This window comes from Gadus macrocephalus, chromosome 4 (genome assembly GCF_031168955.1).
Source record: "Gadus macrocephalus chromosome 4, ASM3116895v1".
NCBI classification, from domain to species: Eukaryota; Metazoa; Chordata; class Actinopteri; order Gadiformes; family Gadidae; genus Gadus; species Gadus macrocephalus.
The window spans coordinates 32494378-32519494 of record NC_082385.1 but is presented as its reverse complement, the minus strand read 5'-3'; the positions used below and the strand labels follow the sequence as shown (position 1 = coordinate 32519494).

The following is a 25117-nucleotide window of genomic DNA, read 5'->3' as shown; positions in this document are numbered from 1 at the left end:
GGGAGGGAGGGAGGAGACGGAGGAGGATTTAGAAATCTGCCAGGTCCAGGCAGAGACGGCGTAGGTGGAGGAAGAACACACCTGAAATCCAGGTAAGTCTTGAAGTAGGCCCTATATGGCGTGTTGACTGATCAACACACATTATGTTTTACTGGTGCACTTATGTGTTGACTTTGGTAATGTGTTAAAGTAATCATTTTTGGGTGGATTGTACTACAATAATTGCAATTAACATTAAACCACGTTTCAATTTTGCAGGATATTGTAAATAAAACTTTGTACAATGTAACTTTATACAATGTGAACATTATGTATGTTGTGTTGACTAGTTTATTTTAAATCTATATCATATATTATTAAATATTGCAGATTGCCCTAGTTAGTTTAACTATAGGTACTGTAGTAGTAGTAGCAATAGTTAAAGTTATGTATTGTATGTTTTTTTTCCATTTAATTGTAATTGTCTTGATTCTACTTATGCTCTCAACCATCGTCATTGCTTCACTGTGAATTAATCTATCGTTTAGCGCACTTATCTCATCAGGGTTTCAATCGCCTGGCGTCTCTTTTAGCGCTATAACCTTTTACTAAAAAAGAAAAACGTCAAGGGCGGGGGGGGGCTTTTACCTTGAAAAGCGATGCCACTGAGACCTGCATACATGTGAATGGGGGGCTCTGTCCGCGGTGCTACGGATCACACCGACCGGAGCGCTACGGAACGTCCCGCATAATCCTCTCAATTATGAATGGCATCGTTTATACTCCCGTCCCTGCGTCTCCGTCGCTGACAGCCTGTAGCTTAGCGACCGGCGCCCCTCATTCAACATTAAAGGGAAGCGGGAGTAACGTGAGAGGCTGCCGTGGCCCCGCTCTACACAAGTGACCGGATTTGTTTTTTTACTGATAGACGCAAGACACATTCCCGCCCTCCACCCCCCTCCTCCAGATTCCACCAGATTGCTGGGACTTAAGACTGCCTCCAATATGTGTCCCAGATATTACCTTTAGACAAGTTGTTGTGCCCTTGATCCTTGGGGTTTGTTTTGGGTGCTTTACAGAGTTTGTGGGGGTACTTTGGCGTCTGAAGCGATGCGTTTGCATGGTCTTCCTAGGTTAAGTCGGTTGAAAGCCCTGCTACATTGGCGTTTACACTCAGGGCATTTAGCATTAATCCAAAGTTAAGTTGTCAGAAGGAAGAGAAACAACATATCGCCGTCGGTACAGTAAGGATGTTCGTAGAACCAAGTGCCAGGCAAGCACCAACAATTATCAGGTTAATCCAGTCCCTGTATACAACAACGATAGCTAGGCAGCTGTTAAAGATGCCCCATCACATTAGTTCGACACAGGATGGAAACACAAAAAAGTAGTTCACTCCGACACTGGGAGTAATCACAGGTTTCCAAGGCGACATTATTGTGGGCGCGCGGCCTTGGTAAGCCGACACCCTCACCTTTTCATCCTTGCGCTAGAAAGGCGGATACAAGGGTGCGACGAACCAGGACCACACTGTCCACCTCCAGAGTGTTTCACCAGGTTGCCACAACACACAATCATTGCACAGGATACGGTCACGATACGGTCACGATAACCCACGGAGAGAAAAAAAAAGGGAGAGGAAGACAGAATTCCCCTCTCTCTCTCTCTCTCTCTCTCTCTCTCTCTGCACGAGAGAGAGAGAGAGAGAGAGAGAGAGAGAGAGAGAGAGAGAGAAAGAGAGAGAGAGAGAGAGAGAGAGAGAGAGAGAGAGAGAGAGAGAGAGAGAGAGAGAGAGGGAGAGAGAAAGAGAGAGAGAGGGAGAGAGAGAGAGAGAGAGAGAGAGAGAGAGAGAGAGAGAGAGAGAGAGAGAGGGTCCTTCATTCAGAGGACACAATTCCCTGTGAATCACACAAGGTTTCTGATTGGTGGGGTTCCCAGGCGTGGTGCTGGTTACTGGACTCAGGTTCAACGGCCGGGCCGATAGAGCAGCGTGGTATTTGCCCGAGGTGACAATAGGGGTTTGTAGCCGTGCAGTGGGGAGCAGCCATTTCAGGTGGTTGATTTCCCGCGAGGGGCAGGGATGCTAGAAGGCACAAGGAGAGAGCCTCGGGTGGCCAACCTTAAAGCGTGAGCGAGAGAAGGACGACAATCACACGCATCGGGCCGGAGTGCCCTTCTTTCATTTTAGTTTACGTTTCATTATTTCAAGCGTTATTCAACCTGTTAAAAAGCACTGAAAAACTGGATAGTAGCACTGCCTTGCTGTTACTATTTGAACATGTTTTCGGTCCTTGGGGTTGCAATGAGATATGGGTGCCCGAAACAATGGTTGACCTTATATGGAGAGGGACATTCGACACCCATTGGGTGCTTTCGGTTCTGGTGAGCACACAATACAGGGTGACTCGGAGCCCGGATGGACATGGATACCGTTGGTCCGAGGTGAGGCAGTGGCCTACTTTCCAAAGAATAACAAGAATGTATGGGTAGGAAGGAATCTAAGATGAGAGGAGTTTACATGGCTCAGTTGACTCAGGGGGTTGGTCTCTGTCCCCTGAGGATTAAATGTCTCTTTATCAAACAAATGGATGGTTTTGTTTATTTTTTGTGTATGTTTTGTGACTGGTGACTTTTTACTAGTAAAAAAAAAAGCAGTTTCTACATTTTGTGGAGAAAACTGGGGAAGAAAGATTATTATAAGCCGTAGATTTTCACAAAAATGTAATTGTGAAGCCTGAATCAGGGTCTTATTTGATGGAATCATAAAGTAAGGTTTATTCTCTTTTATGACAGTACATTTGTCTGGTTTTCTTCACAGGGGCCTATCCAAGGAGACCTCCACTGTGGGACCTCTTTAGCCCCGGAGCCGCTCGTTACCATCTCGGCTCATTCGTTAAGTTTCCCCCATCATGCTGACGCGCTCACACTCTGAGCGTAGGCCCTTGCCCGGGTTCTCCGCCCTGCTGACTCACAGCACCCCCAAACCCCGGAACACCAACTCCCCTCCTCCTTCTCCGCCCTTCTACCCCTCGGAGTCCATGTTCTCGCCCGTCTCCGTCGCCTCGCCGCCTCACTGGTCACCCAAGCCCTCGAAAACCTGGAGCAGGGCGAGCGAGAGCTGCGGGCCCTGATGGAACGGCAGCAGGCCGAGGTGGAGGAGGTGAACCGGGAGCTGGACGGCGCCGTGTTCAAAGCCCAGCGGGAGGAGCGCCGTCTCCGGGAGAAGGTGGAGCAGGACCACAGGGAGGCCCAGCGGCGGCTCGACCAGGTCAAGAGGGAGAACGGGGCGTCGGTGAGGGTGGTGCAGTCGCTGCTGGACCGGCAGCTCCGTAAGATGGCCCAGCTGAAGGAGCAGGTGCACCGGTCGGGTGGAAGCGCCGGAGTGGCCAACAAGAACCAGCTCCAGAGAGGGGTGGCCGAGGTCACCCAGCCGTGGGAGATATCGCTGTCCGTGAAGAGGGTGAAGTTCCTTCCCCGGACCCCGGTGAGCGACCTCAGCCTCGGAGAGGTGGAGATCCGGGAGCAGGGAATGACGTATCCCATCGGCGTCTGTGGGGTCCAAGGGCAGAAGTGCGCTCTGCACTCAGGTGAGAGGACGTTTCTGAACACCGTCCCCACCGAGGTTCGCAAAGATCTGCTGCCGAATGTGTCCGGGAACAGACGCAGCTCGGTGGATGTCGATAAGGCGAGCGCGGGGAGTACGCGCGTCGTCCGGAAACTGCGACTGTCGAGCTCAGGGGAGCCCAAGGAAGGGCTCAAGGCACCTTTCTTGAAGTCGCCCAGTCCGAAGCATTGCGCTGCTTCCGAGTCGTCCCAAGATGAGGAGCAGGAGTCCTTGTGTTCCGACTCGCCGGGCCATGACCTGTTCCTGGCCTTCCCACCGGTCTCAAGCCAGGGGGAGTCGGAAGGCGACGAGTCTGACGTCACGCGAGACGGCACCGAGAAGGTTCGGAGAAGGAAGAGCACCTTTGTCCTTGTCCCCAGCGATGAACCTTCCTGCCCTCCTGAGGGCAGCTGTGAGGAATTCCGGGCGTCTACGGAGATCAAGGCCAGGGGTTCTTTCTCCAGCCACAGTGCTATAGATCTATCTCCCAGACATTGTCCCCTCGCCGCGTCCACCAAAAAAAGGTCACTTGTTTCCTCAGTGGACAGCGGTAGCCCCCCGTCTCCCGCGGACAGCGAGGACTCCCACTACAGCTACACCGCCGACATCCCTTACAGAGCCTCCCTCAAGGAAGTACACAGCCGAGCTGCGTCCACGGCAGACCTCTCTGGCCGGCAGAGGCCCTTGATCGACAGTGGAAAGGGCGAGCGACGTGGAATCAGAAAAGCCAACCGGACGCGCCTCTCCCCAGAGTCCTCAACTCCTGAGCAGAAGCAGGGCTGTTGCCAGGAGTCTGGGGGAAGTTGCACAGACTACAACGAGGGAGTTTTGAGACCCCTGAGTCCAGTGAAGAGGGGCACATGCGCCAGTCCTGTGAGCAGATCTCTGTCTCTGTCTGCACTCGAAGGGGAGACCTTCCAACGAAACCGAGTGGAGCAACCATCCGAGAAGTGCAGCAAAGAGGAAGCTGTGCCCCAGTTAAGGGAAGTGGAGGAAGTGGGTGGTTTACCGGCACTAAACGCCGCCTACCTCGTCAGACAGTTTGGAAAACAGGGGTCAGGCCGAACCGACTTCAACCTCCCGAGCGGTGTCCATGCCACCGTGAAGGGACAGTTGTTCGTGGTGGACTGCGGCAACGCCCGAATCCAGGTCACGGACCTCCAGAAGAACGTGGTGCAGCAGGTGTGTCCGTCAGGAGCCGAGAGGTCCGCCCGCATCTGCAACTACTTTGACGTGGCGGTGAACGCCATGGGCCTCATCGCCCTGACCTGCGCCGCCGAGCGAGCCCTGCTTGTCTTCAGCCGTCACGGACGACTCCTCCAGACCTTCGGGGGTTCCTCCATCGGCTCCACCAACGAGGAGCTGGAGGCCCCCCGGGGGGTGACCGTCACCCGGGAGGACGAGTTCCTGGTGGCCGACATGAAGCGAGGCTCCCTGACCGCGCTGAAGCTGGACCCCAAGACGGGCGTGCGACTGGAGCGCACGACGGTCACCAAGTTCCACCGGCCCCACCTGGTGGCGGCCTGCGTCACTACAGGGCTCGTGGCCGTGTCGGAGCGGGGCAACGAGACGGGCCGCGTCCCCTGCATCCGGGTGCTTGAGCCCGGGTGGACGACCATCCGGATCCTGGGGGTGTGCTCGGGCCTGGGTCCCGTCCTGACAAGCGCGTGGGGTCTGTGCATCGACGGGGACGGGGACGTCCTGGTGGCCGACTGGGGCAAGCGGCAGCACCGTGTTGTCTTCTACCCTGCCGTAGGGGTAGGCTGGCCCCTGGTGGCGGAGGACCTGAACAGTCCCAGGGGCTTGGCCCCGGTGCCTGGGGGCCAGGTGGTCGTGGCGGACAGCATGAACCACTGTGTTAAGATCTACCGCTATAAGTAGAGAGATGGAGGGGGGGAGAAACGCTAGCAAATGACATTAACGATGTTGTAGTATCAGCGAACCAGACGATGCGATTATCGGTTTTGCACCATTATTATCAATAATGGTGCATTATTGATTATTATCAATAATGGTGTAAAAGTCCAAAACATTAGTAGACAATCATCCACCATTTAGTTAGAAGTACTTACTGTATTTGGCGAACAGGGAATCCAAGTTTGAGGTTTGAATATTTTTGTGGCGTATTTCTTTGGGGGTTGGATGTTGTTTTCTTTTTACATACAATCATCTGTGAATGTATCAGCTAGTATAAGCTATTAAGATATCAGTGGTGATGGATCATGATCTTGGCTCTTCCTAGTATCCATGCAGAATCCTGATTTATCTTCTACGAAATCGTACTGATTGATTACATGTTTAATAATTTGAAGTTATTTTAGAGAGAATACAATGTTGATGGTATAAGATGGTTAAATCAATTAAATATACTAAAATACAAGCTTATTAAGGTATTTGAGTGGGCTACAAAGTGTGTCATTTTGTTCACATTTGGGAAACAAAATGTGCAATCCGTAAATGTTCCAGACAGACATGATTAAGATGTTCTTTGTGTGTTCTCTGAAATTTCTGAATAAAAACATATTTTATGTTTCAAGTGTGAACCAGAGTCTTGTTTCTTGTTTCATATATTCTTAAATAATCAATAACAAATTCTGGCTTGGGTAATATTCAACCAAGGTTGTTTGAGAGCAAAGCTTTGAAAATTACACAAAACAAAAATGGTAACTTATATGTTAATCACATAAATCCCTGTCCCTTCTTTGTCAAAGCAAACAGGTGACTCACACACAAAAACACCCACGCAGAGAGAGAGAGAGAGAGAGAGAGAGAGAGAGAGAGAGAGAGAGAGAGAGAGAGAGAGAGAGAGAGAGAGAGAGAGAGAGAGAGAGAGAGAGAGAGAGAGAGAGAGAGAGAGAGAGAGCAACAGAGCGTGAAGCTCGGCCGCCCACACCAGGGGTTCCTCTATAAAGCCCCACAGTCAACCCCAGGGTAGCTGTTTACCTCTCCTCCTCCACCACGTCAGCTCCTGGGAGACCTCTGGATCGGCAGCACCATGACCCAGCTCTTCCTACCGCTCTGTGTGGCTTGCTTTGCGCTGGTATTCACCAGCGCAGCACCACCGTAAGTAAATCGTATCTGTAGCAGCCCTTGACATTGAAATAACCGGAGAGTCTCTGACGGGTGCAACTTTTTATTGCGGCATTCTTTTGTCGATATAGCACCGTGAAACTAGAAAAAGTAACTCAGAACTATAAAACTTACATACAAAATGTTTCAATATGAACCCAACATTTATGTAACCAAAGTACAGGCTTTAAGATATATTAAACTTGACGCGACTACGAGCGAGACACGCACCGCCGTGATTGCTGCTGTGCGCTTCTAAAAAGGTACAGGGCGGGATGTTGAATAAGGAGGGTTCTAAGATCGAACCTTGTGGGACTCCACACATCACGTTGGTTGATTCTGATACAAAGTCGCCAATGGAAACAAAGTAGTTCCTATTTTGTAGGTAGGATCTGAACCAATTTAAGACGGTGCCTGAAAGCCCCACCCAGTTTTCTAACCCGTCCAAAAGTATTGTATGGTCTACAGTGTCGAATGCAGCACTGAGGTCTAGTAGCATTAGTATTGAGGTTTTGCCAGTGTCTGTGTTAAGACGGATGTCGTTTACAACTTTAATGAGGGCGGTCTCAGTGCTGTGCAGGGGTCGAAATCCTGATTGGAAGGTGTTATAACAAACAGTTAGTGCCAGGAAGTGATTAAGTTGCTGGAGGACAACTTTCTCAATGATTTTACTTATGAAGGGTAGATTTGATATTGGTCTGTAGCATGCGCGCAGATGGGGGGGGGGACGGGGGGGACATGTCCCCCTCAGATTCATAGTGACCCCCCCACTCTGTCCCTACATAAGGCGACAAACATCGCCGGTAAAACGGAGGATTGATGTTCCGTTAGTTAGACTACATAAGGGGACAAACACCGCCGGTAAAACAGAGGATTAACGTTCCGTTAGTTCGACTAATTTACATGCAGCGCGCATTGAGAGCCTGGCGTTTGTGTGCTACGACTAATGGTGCGTTCCAGTTGTGCACGAATGTCAGAATTTCGTGCTCCAAGTCAGAATTGTAATCAGAACCCCCCGTGAAGTTGGATCTCCAACTCAGAAAGTCGGATTAATCTCACCAGCCAGACATAGAATTCATGCTATCTGCTACTCACGTAAAAAGTAGTTACATGTTTTGTTTTTACGTTTGTGAGGCTGGGACGCGCTGGGAGCACTCAACTTTGGGGTTACGTTGTTCCGAGCTCCAAGTTCCGACTTTCAGTGTAAATTGAACACACCATAAGGCACGACTCTCACTCCCCAGGGTCCTAAAGAGGAACTGGTTGCTCAGCCGCGCCTGTACCTGTTGCGGTGATCATTATGACAGAGCGGGTGCAATGAAGAAACAAAATGAAGCAGCAAAAAACAATCAGAGTGTTTTTTTAAAAAAACAAACAAAGTAAGTAGGCTATCCTATCCTACGCCTGTTGCCTGTTGACTTTCCCAGATGTGGCAGCTAATCGTTTTGTATTGTTGAGTAGCTAGTGACATTAATAAACGGCATTTACTCTTACCTGAAGTAGGCTAAATGTAAAATAAAAGTATTTTTATGCCGTGGGTGAATAGCTTTAATGTTTTTTTCATTTTTATGTATAATCTTAGAAAATTCCTAAAGACATTTTGAGTGTGCCTGGCTCTGGCCCATACCTTGTCATTCTCTTTAGCTAGCTACCTACCTACACTCTAGTGATAATGTCACACACTCTAGCTGTGAACATTCTACCAATACACACCCATACATTTTTATGGCCTGATTTTTGGAGATTTATCTGCAAACTGTTTGGCTTAGAAAAGTCATAGCACTAATCTCCCGACCGAGCCGCCGTTTTGGTACCTTTTTGTGTGTGTGCGACCAAAACTGGGAGGAGTAGTCGACCGAATAACGTAGAGAAGAATACAATATTATAATAACTATGGTGGATAGTAGTAGTGTGCTTTTCCAGGCACACTAATAAGCAACTGTTATAAGATTTAAAATGTCAACATTATCCTCCTGGCCTGCAGGCAATTCCTGATGACAGTGAGGCAGGCCCTTGTCAGTCAAGAAAGAGACTGCATGAGGAAGGAGAGAAAGAAGGAATACAGACAGAAGAAGCAGGGACAGAACAAGGAGGGAAAGGAGGAATACAGACAGAAGAAGGGGACAGCCACAGTAGAAAAAGACAGCATGAGGAAGGAGAGAAAGAAGGAATACAGACAGAAGAAGCAGGGACAGAACAAGGAGGGAAAGAAGGAATACAGACAGAAGAAGGGGACAGCCACAGTAGAAAAAGACTGCATGAGGAAGGAGGGAAAGAAGGAATACAGACAGAAGAAGCAGGGACAGAACAAGGAGGGAAAGAAGGAATACAGACAGAAGAAGGGGACAGCCACAGTAGAAAAAGACTGCATGAGGAAGGAGGGAAAGAAGGAATACAGACAGAAGAAGCAGGGACAGAACAAGGAGGGACAGGAGGCGACACAGATGGAAAGGAAGTTGACATGATAATGACATACAAAGCCAAATCAACCTGACCCTTTTCAGTGCAAACCATTGGCCCATAGGCTATTACGAAAGTAACTACTTGAGCGCTAGTTAAAGCCCAAATTACACAAAAATAACTTATTGAGTTGAAATAATTTGCTGACAGCTTGGTCCCCCCCAGTTCAAAAATCCCATCTGCGCCCCTGGTCTGTAGTTATTAATAATAGAGGTATCTAGGCTCCTCTTTTTTAAAAGGGGTTTAATAACTTCAGTTTTCAAGGCTTTTGGGAAGTTGCCTGACTGGAGAGCGTTGTTAACTATCTGCAATATGCCTATTGCTAGGCAGTCAAAAACATTCTTAAAGCGGTTGGTAGGTAAATAATCAAGGCAACAGGTGGATGGCTTTAGTTGTGTCACAGTTTCCACAAGAGTTTTAGAGTCTATAACATTAAAGCATGCCATCACTGCCACGTTACTTTTGCCTGAACAGGGTGGTAGTCCAACATTTTAGTTTGAAGTGGAGATATTGATGGCGCGTCTGATGCCTTCAATTTTATCAGTATAAAAAGCTGCAAACTCATTGCATTTCTGCGTGGAATGGAGATCAGGTGGAATTTGTGTTGGGGGGTTGGTCAGTCTGTCAACAGTTGCAAATAGGTTTTTTTCATTATTAGTATTGGTTTTAATGATATTGGAGAAAAAAAATTCTCTAGCACTTTTTAAGTCTAAATTGTAGGCATGGAGGCTCTCTTTGTAGATATCATGGTGAATATGAAGTTTTGTTTTGCGCCAGATGCGTTCAACCTTCCTGCATTCTTTTTTCTGTGCTGTTACAGAAGCAGCTTTTCTCCAGGGTGCCTTTTGCTTTCCAGAAATCATTTTAACCTTATAAGGTGCACTGACATCTATGACTTTCAAAATTTTCAAATGAAAGTTTTTTACAAGATCTTCAGCAGAACATGGGTTGAAAGGTGGTAAGGAGATGGCCTTTTTAAAAAGTACATTAGATTCATCATTGATATACCGTTTTTTGACAGTATTTGATTTTGTCTGTATGTCGGCAATAAAAGATATATTAAAGAAAACACAAAAGTGGTCAGACAAGGAAGGATCAGTCAAAGAGAGATCAGAAACATTGAGGCCCTTTGTGATAACCAGGTCTAGAGTGTGCCCCTTACAACGAGTAGCCTCTTTCACATGTTGAGACAGTTCAAATGTGTCCAAAATGGTAAAAAGTGTTTTTGCACACTTGTCATTCAAATCATCAGTATGAAAATTGAAGTCACCCGTTATAACTGGACAGTCAAAGTCTGTGGAGATGCTAGACAATAATTCTGTGAAGTCATCGAAAACATTTGCAGAGCATGTGGGTGGCCTGTAAATAATTAATAGGAGAACTCTGGGGGAGCATTTCAATACAGCACTATGGTATTCGAACGATGGAAAATCACCAAATAACATCTGTTTCCCCTGAAAAACCTTTTTAAATATAGCAGCAACCCCTCCACCTCTTTTTCCAGATCTACATGCATCAAAAAAGTAGTATAGTATAGTTGGGAGGAGCTGTCTCTATCAGAACGGTTAGACTGTTGTTTTGTGCCAGCCATGTTTCAGTTAAAAACATAAAATCCAATTTAGAGGTGGTAACAAAATCATTAACTAAAAATGATTTGCTATTAAGAGACCTAACATTAAGTAGACCCATCCATTTATTAAAGCTTAATACTGCATTAATAAATGTTAATTAATGAACCCTTACTGTTAAGTCTTACCAGAACATTATAATTGATGTACATATTAATTAGCTATTTCCTTATTATTATCAGTTAGGAAAAACATCTTCACAAATTCACACTCACACTTTAATGTATGGGGATTTAGCCTCCAGGTATGGAAAGGATATGTAAAAATATTCATATTTTCTTGTTATGCAGAAAACAACTATAGTAAACTATGATCCTATCACAAAGTACCGGTAGGAGTAATATAGTGAAAATAATACAATACATAATACAGTGTGAAGAAAGAATGTATAATCATTACATATAATCGTCCAAATCATCAAAATAAATTGGGAGTTTTTTCTTCCTATTCTCTCAACTATGCTGGACTCCATAAGGGCTTCGGTTTTCATTTGTCTAACTTGGCCATCGACCGCGAGTTTCAAAACTCTCTGTTTGCTGTTTCCCAATTTTTCCAGGATAGGCAGATAAACCAAAGACCATGCACACAACCTCACTACAGTACTTCATAGATTATGGCATTGGGATATGAATCAATATCATGACAGCATTTTGAAGATGTTTTAGACGATGAGAACATTTGTTTGAATTATGTGTGTTTGTTTTCCAGACCAACTACACAAACAGCAGAAGTTGGTGAATTGTGTGTATTGTGTTTAGCTCACTTAATTTTCCTCCTTATCCTAATTTTGTATCCATAATAATTGTTTACTTTTAAACATGTATATTAGTGGACAAATGTTTTGTCTTTTTTTAAATATCTTTCTTTCCTGTTTCTATATTGTAGCCAAGGGTGAAGGTTTGGTCTGAGCTTTGGTGGGGACACTACCCAGACACCCCCCCCCCCCCCCCCCCACCCTCAGACCAAACCTATGCCCTTGCGTGTGTTTGTCTTTGGGTTATCTGGATTATGAATGTAGCAAGCAAGTGATTACCAGTGAAAATACATCTTTGGCAACAACAAAAGTCCCTGTCACTACTTTCTCAATGCAAACAGGTGACTCACACAGCCCCACAGTCAACCCCAGGGTAGCTGTTTATCTCTCCTCCTCCACCACGTCAGCTCCTGGGAGACCTCTGGATCGGCAGCACCATGACCCAGCTCTTCCTACCGCTCTGTGTGGCTTGCCTTGCGCTGGTCTTCACCAGCGCCGCACCACCGTAAGTACATCGGCAACACTTCACAACGAGGCTACCTGAATTAGCCGTTTAATAATGTTAGTTAATGATGTAATAAGCGTTATTATGTAGCGTTAGCATAGCGGTTGGGGTTAGGGTTTGGCTTTGTTGATGAATTATTTGATAGGGTTAGAGTAAAGGTTAACCTAATCTCTTAAATGTTTAAATGGATACCTTAGTTTACCTTAATACCATTGCCTTAGTTAACATGGCCGAAGTGTCCTAAAAATATGTTTTTCTTCATCAGTTATTTAATGTGTAATACTGCATTAGTAAACTTTAATTAATGAACCCTTACTGTAAAGTCTTACCAGTACATTATAATTGATGTACACATTAATTAGTTAGGCTATTTCCTTATATCAGTTATGAAACACATCTTCACCATAGTACTTCATAGATTATGGCATTGGGATTTGAATCAATATCATGACAGAGATTCAAGATTTTCTAGACGATGATTAGTTTTGTTTGAATTATTTGGGTGTTTGTTTTCCAGACCAACTACACAAACCACAGAAGTTGGTGAGTTGTGTGTATTGTGCTTAGCTCGCTTAATTTTCCTCCTTATCCTACACTATCATTTTTGCACTTTTTGGAATTATCACCATTGTTGAATGCACTTACACTCTAAGTCATCTGCTTAGTAACACATCTATTGTACCTTCTTATCCCTGATTGGTCTGACTCAACTTGGTATGACAATTAACATGGCCGCCGCCCAGCCATACCAGACAGGTGCGATGGCATTGAGTTTGACGCCATCACACCGGACGAGCAAGGAAAACATCTGTTCTTCAAAGGTGCAGAGGCTTTTCACAACTTTAATGAGCCCTTCAGCGACGGTGATGTGACGGTGACAGTGATGGTCCATTACACCCACTCTTAGCTAGCTTTGGCTATACAAGATGGTCGCTAATTCGTGAATATTAAGTAGACTAGATAGACAGTTGGCGGAAGTAGGCCAAGGGATTCTGGTAGGGGTTTAGTACTGGTATTCAGGTATGTGTTTTGCAATAATTGTAATAAATGTACATTATACTTTATATTAAAAGTACTCTCTCTGCTCATGTGGTTTCAATTTTATCGGTTTGCCAATGATTTGCATTTTTGCTTTGTTAATTTGTTAACATACGTGTTTGAGTTTCTTATCTAACTTAAACATTTATAATTAATTGAAAAATGTATGTTAAAAATGCGCTTTCATATTTATAACTGATGGTATATGTAAAATGTTCAAACCAAATTTAAACAAATATTATTATTCTAAACTACAACAACCAAACTAAAAAAGGAAGTAATAGCAACGAGTTTGCCTCTCTTTCTATCGCAATCCAAGATGGCTTCCTGTGGAAGGGCTTCCGTGGTCCGGCTCAGCGAGTCGCCGAGTCCTTTAGTGACCTCGGTCGCGTGGACGCCGCATTCCGCATGCACCGGGAGGGCAGCACTGAGGACCACGATTACGTGTACCTATTCCAGGTAGGTTGAACTGGAAGAAACCAAAGAGAGTTGAGTTACCGTCACTGAAGGGCTGATTCGAGTTGTAATTCATAACACACTTCCAAACTAGCTTGCACAAATTGCGGGAACTTGCGGAAAAATGCGGGAACTCCCTCCACTTGCAGCTTTTCGATGACGTTCAAGTCGCGTTATTACGTCACTTCATAACATTCCCATGGCAACAGGGGGAAATGGCTGCTCTTGTGTGAAGTAAACGCAACATTTTTAAACTTTCTGCTAAGATATATGTGACTTTTTTTGCAATGAAAAAGCGGGGATTATGAAATCATGCAAGCCCCGCATATTTTGAGCGGAAATCGGTAATTTATGCTGCATATTTGAAAAAATGCGTCCCCTGCATGAATATGCAGACTTTGGCTGATTATGCGTTGAATTATGCGATCGCACAATCACGTTTTTCTGGAGGGACTGGATATAGTGCGAGTGTTACACATTTTATAACTTTATAAAATCCTGTCACTCAGTGATATATTCTACCAACAAAAAAAACAGCTGGTCGGCCCGGACCTCCCTCTTTGGCGACGAGACCGGCAAGCAGGGGGCGTGTCTCAGTTGACTATCGACTCCCATAACTCCCCAGCCAAATAGACTGGGACTGGGAGGGTCTCAATCTCATACCAATCTCCCCACTTTAAATAAAAACCTAAAAAGCATTTAGTTGTTGTTTCTTTCGGTTGACAACGTTGTGCATAGAGAAGCCGCTCCGTCCGGCATGCATTAACACGCTCCTCTGTCGTTTTGACATTCTTCTAACCCACAGGACGAAATGGTGTTTAGATATTTCAACCAAACTCTCCAAGACGGCTTTCCCAAAAAGGTGGAACAGGAGTTCCCCGGGGTGCCGTGTCACCTGGACGCCGCGGTGGAGTGCCCGAAGGGGGAGTGTTCCGCCGACTCCGTCCTCTTCTTCAAAGGTAAACGCTTGGGCCAAATCTGCCCCCTGCTGGAGAGAGACGGTTCTACACCCCCTGCGCGTTCTTTAGATCAAGAATACAATTTCAGTAACTAGATTTCGTACAATAAAAAACATCAATACAAAGAGTAGAAGAAGAAAATAGAGGTGTAGATCACTGGATAATCTGCCCACCCCATCAGAAAGCTTTCATAATACATGTAATGATGAACAAGTAGCTACATATTACCATGAATAGATTACCCGAACCAGAGAACAAGACACAACTTAACACACGTACGCCAACACACCCTACCATGAATGTTAAAGAGACGACAAGGCAAATAACATCAATATCGCATATAAATCTCTGTCTGTCTGTCTGTCTGTCTGTCTGTCTGTCTGTCTGTCTGTCTGTCTGTCTGTCTGTCTGTCTGTCTGTCTGTCTGTCTGTCTGTCTGTCTGTCTGTCTGTCTGTCTGTCTGTCTGTCTGTCTGTCTGTCTGTCTGTCTGTCTGTGCGGTTGTGTCTCTCCCCCATGCCATCAATACTATCCTCCCATGCTAATTAATTAATTTGTTCACTCGTCCGGTCGTCCGTCCATTCATTTCCCTGATTGGTCGAACTGGCAGGAAGTGAGGTGTACCACTACGACGTCGCCACTCGGACGGTGAAGAAGAAGGAGTGGCCCCAGGTGCCGCCGTGCACCTCCGCCATCCGCTGGATGGAGCACTACTACTGTTTCCAGGGCCACAACTTCACCCGGTTCCACCCGGTGACGGGCTTGGTGGTGGGGGGGGTGTACCCCAAAGACGCCCGCGCGTACTTCATGGGCTGCCCCAATTATGGTGAGACGCAAACACACACACATACGGATGTGCACTCACACACACAGACACACACAAACACAAACACGCACACACACACATTACATCAAGAACTGGCCCAACTTTGGTGAGGCGCGCAAACACAGAAATATACATTTGCATACACACACATTACTTCATGAACTGCCCCTGCTTTGGTGAGACACACACGTGCGCGCACACACACACACACACACACACACACACACACACACACACACACACACACACACACACACACACACACACACACACACACACACACTATGAACTGCCCCTACTTGGGTGGGACAAGCACACACACACAGACGCATACACGTACACACACACACACACACACAAATACACACAAATACACACACACACACACACACACACACACACACACACACACACACACACACACACACACACACACACACACACACACACACACAATGCGGAATTCTGCACTCAGCTCATGAGGCCAATAGGATTTATGTTGGTCAGGGCATCATGTGATTGGCTCAACAGTTTTCTTTGGTCTTGTGTAGGAGGAGGTATTGGAGGTGCACATGAGTTACCAGCCTGCTCAGAGGTCAAATTTGACGCTGTGACGTCCGACAACGCAGGCAGAACCTACTACTTCACAGGTAATATTGTCAATAATCGATAATCAGGCTGTCTAAACTGTAACCATAGCAAGGCATTGCCCCTCGAGGTGGCACTCAACGCATGAATGAGGGAAAGTTAACTCACAAAAGACGAGTAACTGAAAAACTCATGAAAACCATGAATAAAGATAGAAATCCAGCACTTTACCTTTTCACGGTCATTTGGTATATATCGTGATGTAGGGCTGCTCGATTATGGAAAAAAATCATAATCACGATTTTTTGGTCAACATTGAAATCACGATTAATCAAACGATTATTTTTGAGTTTAAAAACATGATGCATATATTCAGCATTTCTCTCCAAAAAAACACAACGTAACTGAACTTTGAAATGTCCCTTTAAATTTTTTTCAAATATAAAATAATGTACAAATATGTATCCAGCGGTTCTAGGGTTAGGATTAGGCTAAGACATAAGAAATAATAATTGCACAGCCCTATCGTGATGTATCGTTATGGGATTGTCGAACAAAATATTAATTATCGCAGTGTCGCGATATTATCGGTATCGTGGGCAATGTATCGCGCATTGAATAAAATCGTATTTTTAATTACGTAGTTAATGCGGCAGGCTAAGCTGTGAAGTGCCGTGGGGATCACTGGCGTGTGTTCTCCGCAGGCTCCCGCTACCAGAGTGTGGGCACCGGTCTCGATGACCCTCGCGCCTTCCCCATAACCCGCATGTGGCCCGAGGTGGCCGGCGGCGTCGACGCCGCCTTCTCCTACCAAGACAAGATGTACCTCATCAAGGTGGGTGGTCCTCCCCTACGCCGCTCTGATCTACGTCAGTAGGGTAGGGTCCCCCTCCACCCCCCCCCCCTCCCGGAAGCACTCTGTGTAAGCTAAATAAGAGATGACATCGATGGCGGCGATGACAGGGAAAGCGTACCGCTGTTAGAGATTATGCTGGGTTGATTGGCTGAAATTTATTCTTCAGTGAGAATACTTATGATTTGATGAAGGGAGCTCTTATTGGAAGTTAGTATGATCCTTCATGTCCACTTCTCTCTCCCACTCTCTACACGTCTGCCCTCCCCTGCTCCTCCTCTCCCCCCTCCCCCCCTCCCTCCCTCCCTCTCCTCTCCATCCCCTCAAATCTCCCCCCCCTCCCTCCCTCCCTCCTCCTCCTCTCCTCCCCCCTCCCTCCCTCCCTCCTCCCCTCCCTCCCCCCTCCCCAGGGGGACCAGGTGTTCATCTACCTGTCGGGGGCCCCCTACTCCCTCATCGAGGGGTACCCCAAGACCCTGCAGGTGGAGCTGGGGGTCCAGGGGCCCGTGGACGCTGCCTTCGCCTGCCCCGGGGACCACACCGCCCACATCATCCAGGGTCGGCACGCACACGCACACACACGCACACACACACACACACACACACACACACACACACACACACACACACACACACACACACAGAGACACACACACACAGACACACACGCACACGCGCGCACACACACACACACACACACACACACACACACACATACACACACACACACACACACACACAGAGACACACACGCACACGCGCACGCACACACACACACACACACACACACACACGCACACGCGCACGCACACACACACACACACACACACACAGGCACGCGCACACACGCACACACTTTCCCATTCAATACATGCTCAACGCCATTTGGAGGCTTCTATGCAAAACTTTAAAATACTCCAGATGCATTCTTAGCGTGGACCGGGAATCGAACCCCTAATCCTGGCAGGGTCGACTCCACACTCCCAACAGTCACGCCAGACGGCACTGACGCGCCGCTGCTCCCACAGACTTCATTCTTACTCATTCTCATTCTTACCTTTGCGTCACAAATTATGACCTTCCCGGTGTGATCCCCCACAGGCGCCCAGATGAGGGACGTTGACCTCTCCGTGACCCCAAGTACCGTTACCAAGGTGACGAACCTGGGCGTCCTTCCCGAGGTGGACGCCGCCCTCTGCGGGTCAGACGGCCTGAAGCTGTTTTCGAACACCATGTACACCAAGTACCGCAACAAGTACCAACTCAGTCCGGACGAGGACCGGCGCAGGCCTGGCGTATCCTACATGATGGCCACTCCCGAGTATTTCTTCATCGATTCCTCCATGAAAATATGCAGCAGCATACGCCTGAGCAACCCGTTCTAACCTGATAATGCATTGTTTCTGAAGGTATTTCAGCCTGAAAGTACATATCTCGATAATATCTGTTTTGAAATAAAAATTGGAATAAAAAATGCAAACTTCGTCATGTATCCTTGAACCACTGGAATGTTTTGCAGTGATGTTGGCACGTTTATACAACATGCAAAGTGAATGATGTGAAATGAACCACGCCTGACTTCCCACTACCACTACCACCACCTTACGCAACCCGGTATCACGCGATTGCGTGCTCCTGCGCACGAACGTTAATCTATTGAAGCGTGTTCCAGAGCACGATAGTCCGACTTTTTGCGTGTTACACAGAACGAAATGTAAACCAATGCATTCTGAATGGGAGTGTTCTAAGACAATTAACGTGCTCCACAAAACGGTACGAGAGAGAGAGAAAGAGAGAGAGGGAGGGACAGAGAGAGAGAGAGAGAGCGAGAGAGGCTTCAGAAAGGGTGTGCGCAGATAGTACAGTGCACCCTAGTTATGTTTATGCCAAAACCACAAATGCTATATGTATATATATATATATATATTGCCTAATTATATATATTGCCTATATATATGTATAGGCTATATATATAATTAGGCTATAATTATATTATTTAGCGTGTAATGAGACAATCTATAGCTAAATTGTCGAAGATGCCCGAGAATCTCCGGGGATATCAGCATGGGAAATCGGCGAATCAGACCCATGAACCTATAAAGAAAGACGTCATCTCAAGCGGGAGAGAACGTTTGCGGTGCTGGTTTGTGTCACGTAAGTACAGGGCTCTCATGTCTCATGCATTCGGCGTGAGACACACGCAATTCAACCCATGCACACGCTCGAACCTGTGCCGTGTTCCAATACCCGTACTGTCCGTACTTACTAGCCAAAATTTGAGTAAGATCCGGCGAAAAGAAGTATACTTCAAGGACCCGGATGCCGTACTCAAAACGGGCTAATCCTGAAGTGTGGATCGAACGGATCGAAGGACACTCCCCGTACTCAACTGCAGCCATCTTAGCTACGTAGCGGAAGAGGCGGAGCCAGGCTGAGCTAAAGTCGGCGCATTTTCCACATAGCCTGCATTAATAGAGTCATTTTGTAGTTTTTATAGTTTTTATAGCTGCTAGGCGTAAAGAGTTCACCGTTCAAAGCGGGATGTTTATTGCGGGGGAGGAGCCGCGGCGGCAGTCGTGATCGTAATTTCCGGTTAGTGCACCACGGAGTACTCGATTTGGAACAGCACTCACATCTGAAAAAATAACGTAGTAGATAGTGCGGATAGTATACTTCCTTTAAAGGCACCCAGTGCAACTTTCGAGGCTTAAAAATAAACATTCAATTTCTAGTCTTTTTTACACGTAGTAAGTTTCAATAACTCCATACCATTACATACCGACATTTAAGCAGCAAAGATGAGACGTCGTTGTGTGGTGAGAACTGATACAAAATCGATAACAACAACAATGCCGCCATTTTCTTTATTTTTTGTAACCTACAATAAATAAAGCAGGCTTCCAGTCAATGGAAAAATGGCTTCTCCCCACCGGCGATTGTTGTTGTTTACGATTTTCTATCAGTTCTCACCACACAACGACGTCTCATCTTTGCTCCTTGAATGTCGATATGTAATGGTATGGAGTTATTGAAACTTACTACGTGTAAAAAAGACTAGAAATTGAATGTTTATTTTTCATTGAATGTTTACATAAAGTTGCACTGGGTGCCTTTAAGTATACTCATGGAAGTACGGGTATGGTCTCACGAAAATACGTGACACTGTCACGTTATTTAATCTATTGAAACGTGATCAGGGACACGTAGGCCTTTTTTCTAAATTTTGTATTTCAATTGGAAGTAGGCTATTTGTCGTGTCACTAAGCATGACTTCCAAACTAAGGTTCTGTCCGGGAGCGTTCTCTCTAATGTCCCTTATCGAGCTCCGTACAGATCATTCATTGTTGAAAATTGTCTGTGATAACTAACAAATGACAGCTTTTGGCCACCCGTTTCTACTTTCACCTTTGATACTGAGAAATTGTGACAATACACGGATAGGCCTATATTAAATGCAGGTGCGCTGCTCTGTAGGCAAACCGCGAAGGAAAAAAGGGTAGCTGCTTCATCTGTTCTTTTTAGAATTGTATGTCTTGATGTTTATTTTATCTAGTCATCTATTCTCTTGTTTTTGGCTATGTGAATGAACGTCCGCGTCGATGCCTCGATCGCAAGTCCAGTGTCGCGAGCGGACGTTGCCATGACATCTAGAAATCATACCGTATTTAATGGGTTGTAGTGAGTGTAACATAATTTGTTACACTCACTACATATATAATTTGTTTACCTTCAGCACGTTTTGATTTCCTGTTTCTCTCTTACTAAATAAACGAGTCACACAACTGTGTGCTCAACGTGCGAAATTGTGTCTCTCACTCTGCCCGAGCCCGAGCCCGACGCGGGCCGGGTTGGGCCGATATTTCCCACCACTATACTCGGGCCGGGCCTTTGATCGAGCGGTTTTATTTTTATTTTACCATTGGTTTATTGGCCTAATCTGAGGAGAAATCTATGCCATAAACAGAAATATTATAGGCCTTTATTACACGGGTCTTCTCAATGCCGTGGAACGCTCCGTTCACTTGCATGGGTAGTAGTCCGGTGACTTGTCTACCCCAGCGTCTATAGTTGCTAAGCGACGTCACCGTCTTTGCGGACAAATTATTTCTCTGCTGATCAACACTACAAATGGCCAAAAGACTTGTATCCCCCCCCTTAAATAAATACTATGGCAGAATTATTATTATTATTATTCTCATTCAACTTGAACATGTGTTTTTACAGTAGAGTGGTGGAGGGATGACGTATGTTGGCCAACCCGGAAGTGAGTGTCGCCCTGGATTCCCTCGACAAAAAGCCAACGGGTTTTGCCATTGGATTTTGGATTATTATAAATTGAAACAATTTATTAAATAAATATTTGTGAGATGTCATTACTCATTTGTGAGATGAGGTTGCTTCCTATTTATGTCGAGTATACACCCCTACTGTCCACAAGCATCCCCCCCATATGGATTTGGAGAATTGTTGCCACGTCCCAGTGGTGGAGGTATCATATATATGAAAGAGGGCATTCAATTATACTATAATGATCAATTAGGAGGCCGAAGCCCTAAAGGAAGTGATGCAATAGGTGACTGAGGGTCAACATTTGAGAACCCCTTTTATCAAAGGGGGTCTCAAAGGACTCATACGCTTCAACAGCGGCTGCAGCAGAAGTGTTGAGACGAAAGATGATATCAAGACATTTATAGAATATTCCCATTCACATGATTCTTCGCACGACCTGCAGGTTGGAGAGACTGAAATGACCCGAGTCGAAAAATGTTAAACGCAAGGTCACAGGCTAACAGTGGAGCTGTGTTGGGAACCAGCAGCCAAGAGCTTGCATGGAAACTTTCTACCCATGTTAAATAGATTTAGTTGGCAGTTCCTTTTCTGCCCATTCTTTTTTAAACTTGTGGAAGCACTTTGCAGTACTGGGAGACATAATTTCTAACGGCAATGGAGCTAGATTCTAAAAATATCAAAAGATGCCCAAAGCAAATACCTTTAACCCATAGTTGTGTTTTATCAAATTAAAAAATTTCAGAGTTTCTTTGACCACAAATTGAGCAGAAATATTTTGCATACAAATCTTTAAATAGTTTAACCACATTAAGAAACATACATTTGTTAATTTTTTTTATTAGTGAAGCCACAAGTTTTGCACATTATCCAAACAGAATACCTGAAATGTTGATATTTCAGCCCTTTCGGGTTAAAACAAGAGAAAAGGACAACCTAACAAGAGTGAAAAGTTTGGGTTAGGTGACCTATAGTTCAAAGATGTCCCTGGTCAGGTAGACTAAATAAAAGTGTATTCCCAATTGCTCCAGGACATTCGTGTAATTTACTTGTAAGCTCTCCCTCAAGCCTAGAGAGATATCAGTGTTGAACCACCAACTGAAAGAGGGTATTTGCCATTAGTATGAGTGACAACATTTCATGGCTATTAATTTAGTTCATTATATTTAGCCGATTTGAATAGACTTTTCTAGCAGGTGAGGCTGTCAAAGAACTAAATATGGAGCAACTACAAAAAGTAAATTTGCAGCATGACCAAATTATACAAAAAGTATAGGAACTGTTCTAGCAGATATGTTTTAGAAGTCTCTTTTGATAGGCAGGGAATAATTGTCTTTGTCACCCTGTAGTCATGCCATCAAATCTGTTGGGCAAAGTACCGCTACTGATTAATCCAGTAGACTCACCAGTCAAGTCCCCCTAGTTAGAAAATGGAAGAAACCCAGTTAGTCATGTTAATTATTCTGTTGTTACAAATGAAGACTAATACTTTCCACATATTGCGATCCAAGTTACTGGCTGCAGTCTTGGATTTTATAGTTCTATATGAATAGATTCAATTTACTAAACTATTAATCATGCTTCAGAAGAATTAATCTTTCTTGGATGGCAGATCTACCACAAGCCTCCATTGCCACAACCTCCAGATGGCTTACGACCTACGGCAACTCCTCGACTACTGCAAGCCAACAAATTGGCTCTTGCACACCAGACACGCATTTTGCTTTATTTTAGGTTTTCAAGCATCTTAAAATACCCAAATCATCGCTCCAATACACAAGTCAGCTAATGGCCTACAAGGAAATGCTGAAGCTAGTGTTAGTGATGGCGATAGAAATGGACAAGCTTGCGTGTACAAATATGCAACTAGAATTGCAAGGTTCACAGCCCAGTTGCATAAGTGGTCACAACCGTTGGATTGTAAGCAAGAGTAAAAAAATAAATAAAAAAACTTCCCACAAACTAGTCAACATGGTCAATTGCAAGCCTGTACAAAACGACCCTGGAATAGTCAAATGCAGCTTTACTGCGGATGAATTAAGCCAAATTGCATAAACATCCAATGGTAAACAGTATACAAATGCAATCAAGGTTGCACTCACACTAGGCCATCTGGCCGTGGCCGTCGCAACTGTGGCCTGGCCACGGTAGGCTCTTGTACATACGCCATCACGTCGCTAGCATCCAAACAATTCTACCAAACCTTAACCAACTAGTGAAAAATGGAACAAAACTTTAGCACACACCCAGTGACTAATCACCTTGTCCAGGGGTGTTCAAACGTGGTTTACCAGAGGGCCTTGTGGACTTAAAGTAAGCCACACATTTGACAGAGACAGCACGGAATGACGTTAAACTAAGCTAATCTACAGGTTACTAGTGCTAGTGCAATTACATGAGCATTTTGCACAATATTTGTACTCCAATGCTACGTAAAGCAGGCTTCTTCAGAAACCCGTAGCCTGCTATATTGAAGGGCAACTGTAACAAATCCTGACCAAGACCGAAAGATGGCTCTGGAAGCCACTACGGCCCACGCAGCAGATTACTGCGTGGACCGTGGTGGCTTCCAGATCAACCCTTCGGTGGACCATTCATACACATGTATTCCGAGGATGTTTTGAAGACACTGGAGTCCCATGGCACTAGATTCCTTTGAAGACTAAGTTGGTATGGGGGGGCCCAAAGGGGGCCCCCCCATAGATCTTGTCAGTCATCTAACACCTGTTAAGAAAAACACACACACATCACAAGATACAAATCAGCAAAGCTAGGTTAACAAACAGCGGCGACATGCATGTCAAGGTGCAAAGAGCAGGGATACTGATGGCTTGTGTCTGAGGAGACAGCCCAAAAACGTCAACAATTAATAAAGGAAAATAACTTTTACTCACTGCGGTGGTCTGTTTCGAAGTACCATGTTGGTAGCAATATTTGTCTGGGCTGTTCAGTCAAATGCCCACAAAAACAAACGCGCAACAACGCATACTTTCAGTTTGTATAAAGTGACAATAGTGATCTGCAATCTAGATCGAAAACTTTCAACCCTCACTAAACTCAACCTCGATTGACACAGGCCGATGCGAAAAGTAAACCAAACCCATTGTGTTCACCTTTAATAAGGGGTGCGTGACAGGTGATCTCAATTAAGAGCTAATCAGAAAGAACACACTGATCGGCCATGAGTGAGACGTTCAAAACGAGGACGAGGATTTAACGGAATTGTTACCATTCAAATTCAATCACAAGGACCGACCGAGCCAGAACGGAGGAAACTTACCCAGACAGACAAAACAAATACTGGGAACAACAAACCATCTTTACCATGTTGGAAATACCCAAACAAAATGCAACAAACCAAACCTGAACAGCAAACTAACATATGTGACCAACCAACTGAACTACTGACCAAACACACAATTCTTTCGACTAGCCTATGTATATGGGCAGTGGAAAGTGTGCCGTGGGGATGTTGAATAGTGTTAACATAAAACAAAACATGGAACCAATCCAAAGGTCCAAAACCTTAAGGAACCACCCTAAACAGAACCCAAGCCCACCTGCCTCTGTGGAAAGAGATAAGATATATAAGATGGTTAAATCAATTAAATATACTAAAATACAAGCTTATCTAAAAGGTATTTTAGCGTGCTACAAAGTGTGTCATTATGTTCACATTTGGGAAACAAATTGTGTAATCTGTAAATGTTCCAGACAGACATGATTCCCGTAAATTGTTCTTTGTGTGTTCTGTGAAATTTCTGAATAAAAACATATTTTAGCTTTCAAGTGTGGACCAGAGTCTCTTGTTTCATATATTCTTAAATAATCAATAACGAATTCTGGCTTGGGTAATATTCAACCAAGGTTGTTTGAGAGCAAAGCTTTGAAAATTACACAAAACAAATACATATATGGTAATCACATAAATCCCTGTCCCTTCTTTGTCAAAGCAAACAGGTGACTCACTCACAAAAACACCACACGCAGAGAGAGAGAGAGAGAGAGAGATGAGAGAGAGAGAGAGAGAGAGAGAGAGAGGAGATGAGAGAGAGAGAGAGAGAGAGAGAGAGAGAGAGAGACAGAGGAGACGATGAGAGAGAGATGAGAGA

General features: G+C 45.3%; 2 protein-coding genes across 3 annotated transcripts; both read left to right on the top strand.

The window, feature by feature from the left end:
* LOC132455360 (uncharacterized) lies at positions 1-24794 on the top strand. 2 transcript variants are annotated; one of them, XR_009525208.1, is made up of 3 exons: positions 1-92; positions 2798-5916; positions 24584-24794. XR_009525208.1 is itself a non-coding variant. In XM_060049193.1 (2 exons), exon 2 carries the CDS (start codon positions 3110-3112, stop codon positions 5462-5464), a length of 2355 nt encoding a protein of 784 aa, XP_059905176.1. In that variant the 5' UTR covers positions 1-92; positions 2798-3109; the 3' UTR covers positions 5465-6119. The 2 variants fall into 2 exon arrangements, 1 of the variants encoding a protein (XP_059905176.1); XM_060049193.1 differs by lacking the exon at positions 24584-24794 and having other exon boundaries at positions 2798-6119.
* Positions 6488-18135, top strand: LOC132455395 (hemopexin-like). Its single transcript, XM_060049251.1, has 10 exons — positions 6488-6646; positions 11449-11474; positions 12743-12820; positions 13357-13496; positions 14299-14452; positions 15062-15277; positions 15829-15927; positions 16570-16700; positions 17129-17276; positions 17820-18135. The coding sequence occupies exons 1-10, from the start codon at positions 6579-6581 to the stop codon at positions 18101-18103; spliced, it is 1344 nt and encodes a 447-aa protein (XP_059905234.1). The 5' UTR covers positions 6488-6578; the 3' UTR covers positions 18104-18135.
* Positions 24795-25117: the final 323 nt, after the last annotated feature.

Bases quoted from the DNA above. Each gene is read 5' to 3' on its own strand.
- LOC132455360 (XM_060049193.1), top strand. From the start codon at position 3,110: ATGGAACGGCAGCAGGCCGAGGTGGAGGAGGTGAACCGGGAGCTGGAC.
- LOC132455395 (XM_060049251.1), top strand. From the start codon at position 6,579: ATGACCCAGCTCTTCCTACCGCTCTGTGTGGCTTGCTTTGCGCTGGTA. The intron at 15,278-15,828 runs GTGAGACGCAAA...GGTCTTGTGTAG, and splicing joins CATGGGCTGCCCCAATTATG to GAGGAGGTATTGGAGGTGCA. The intron at 15,928-16,569 runs GTAATATTGTCA...TGTTCTCCGCAG, and splicing joins CAGAACCTACTACTTCACAG to GCTCCCGCTACCAGAGTGTG.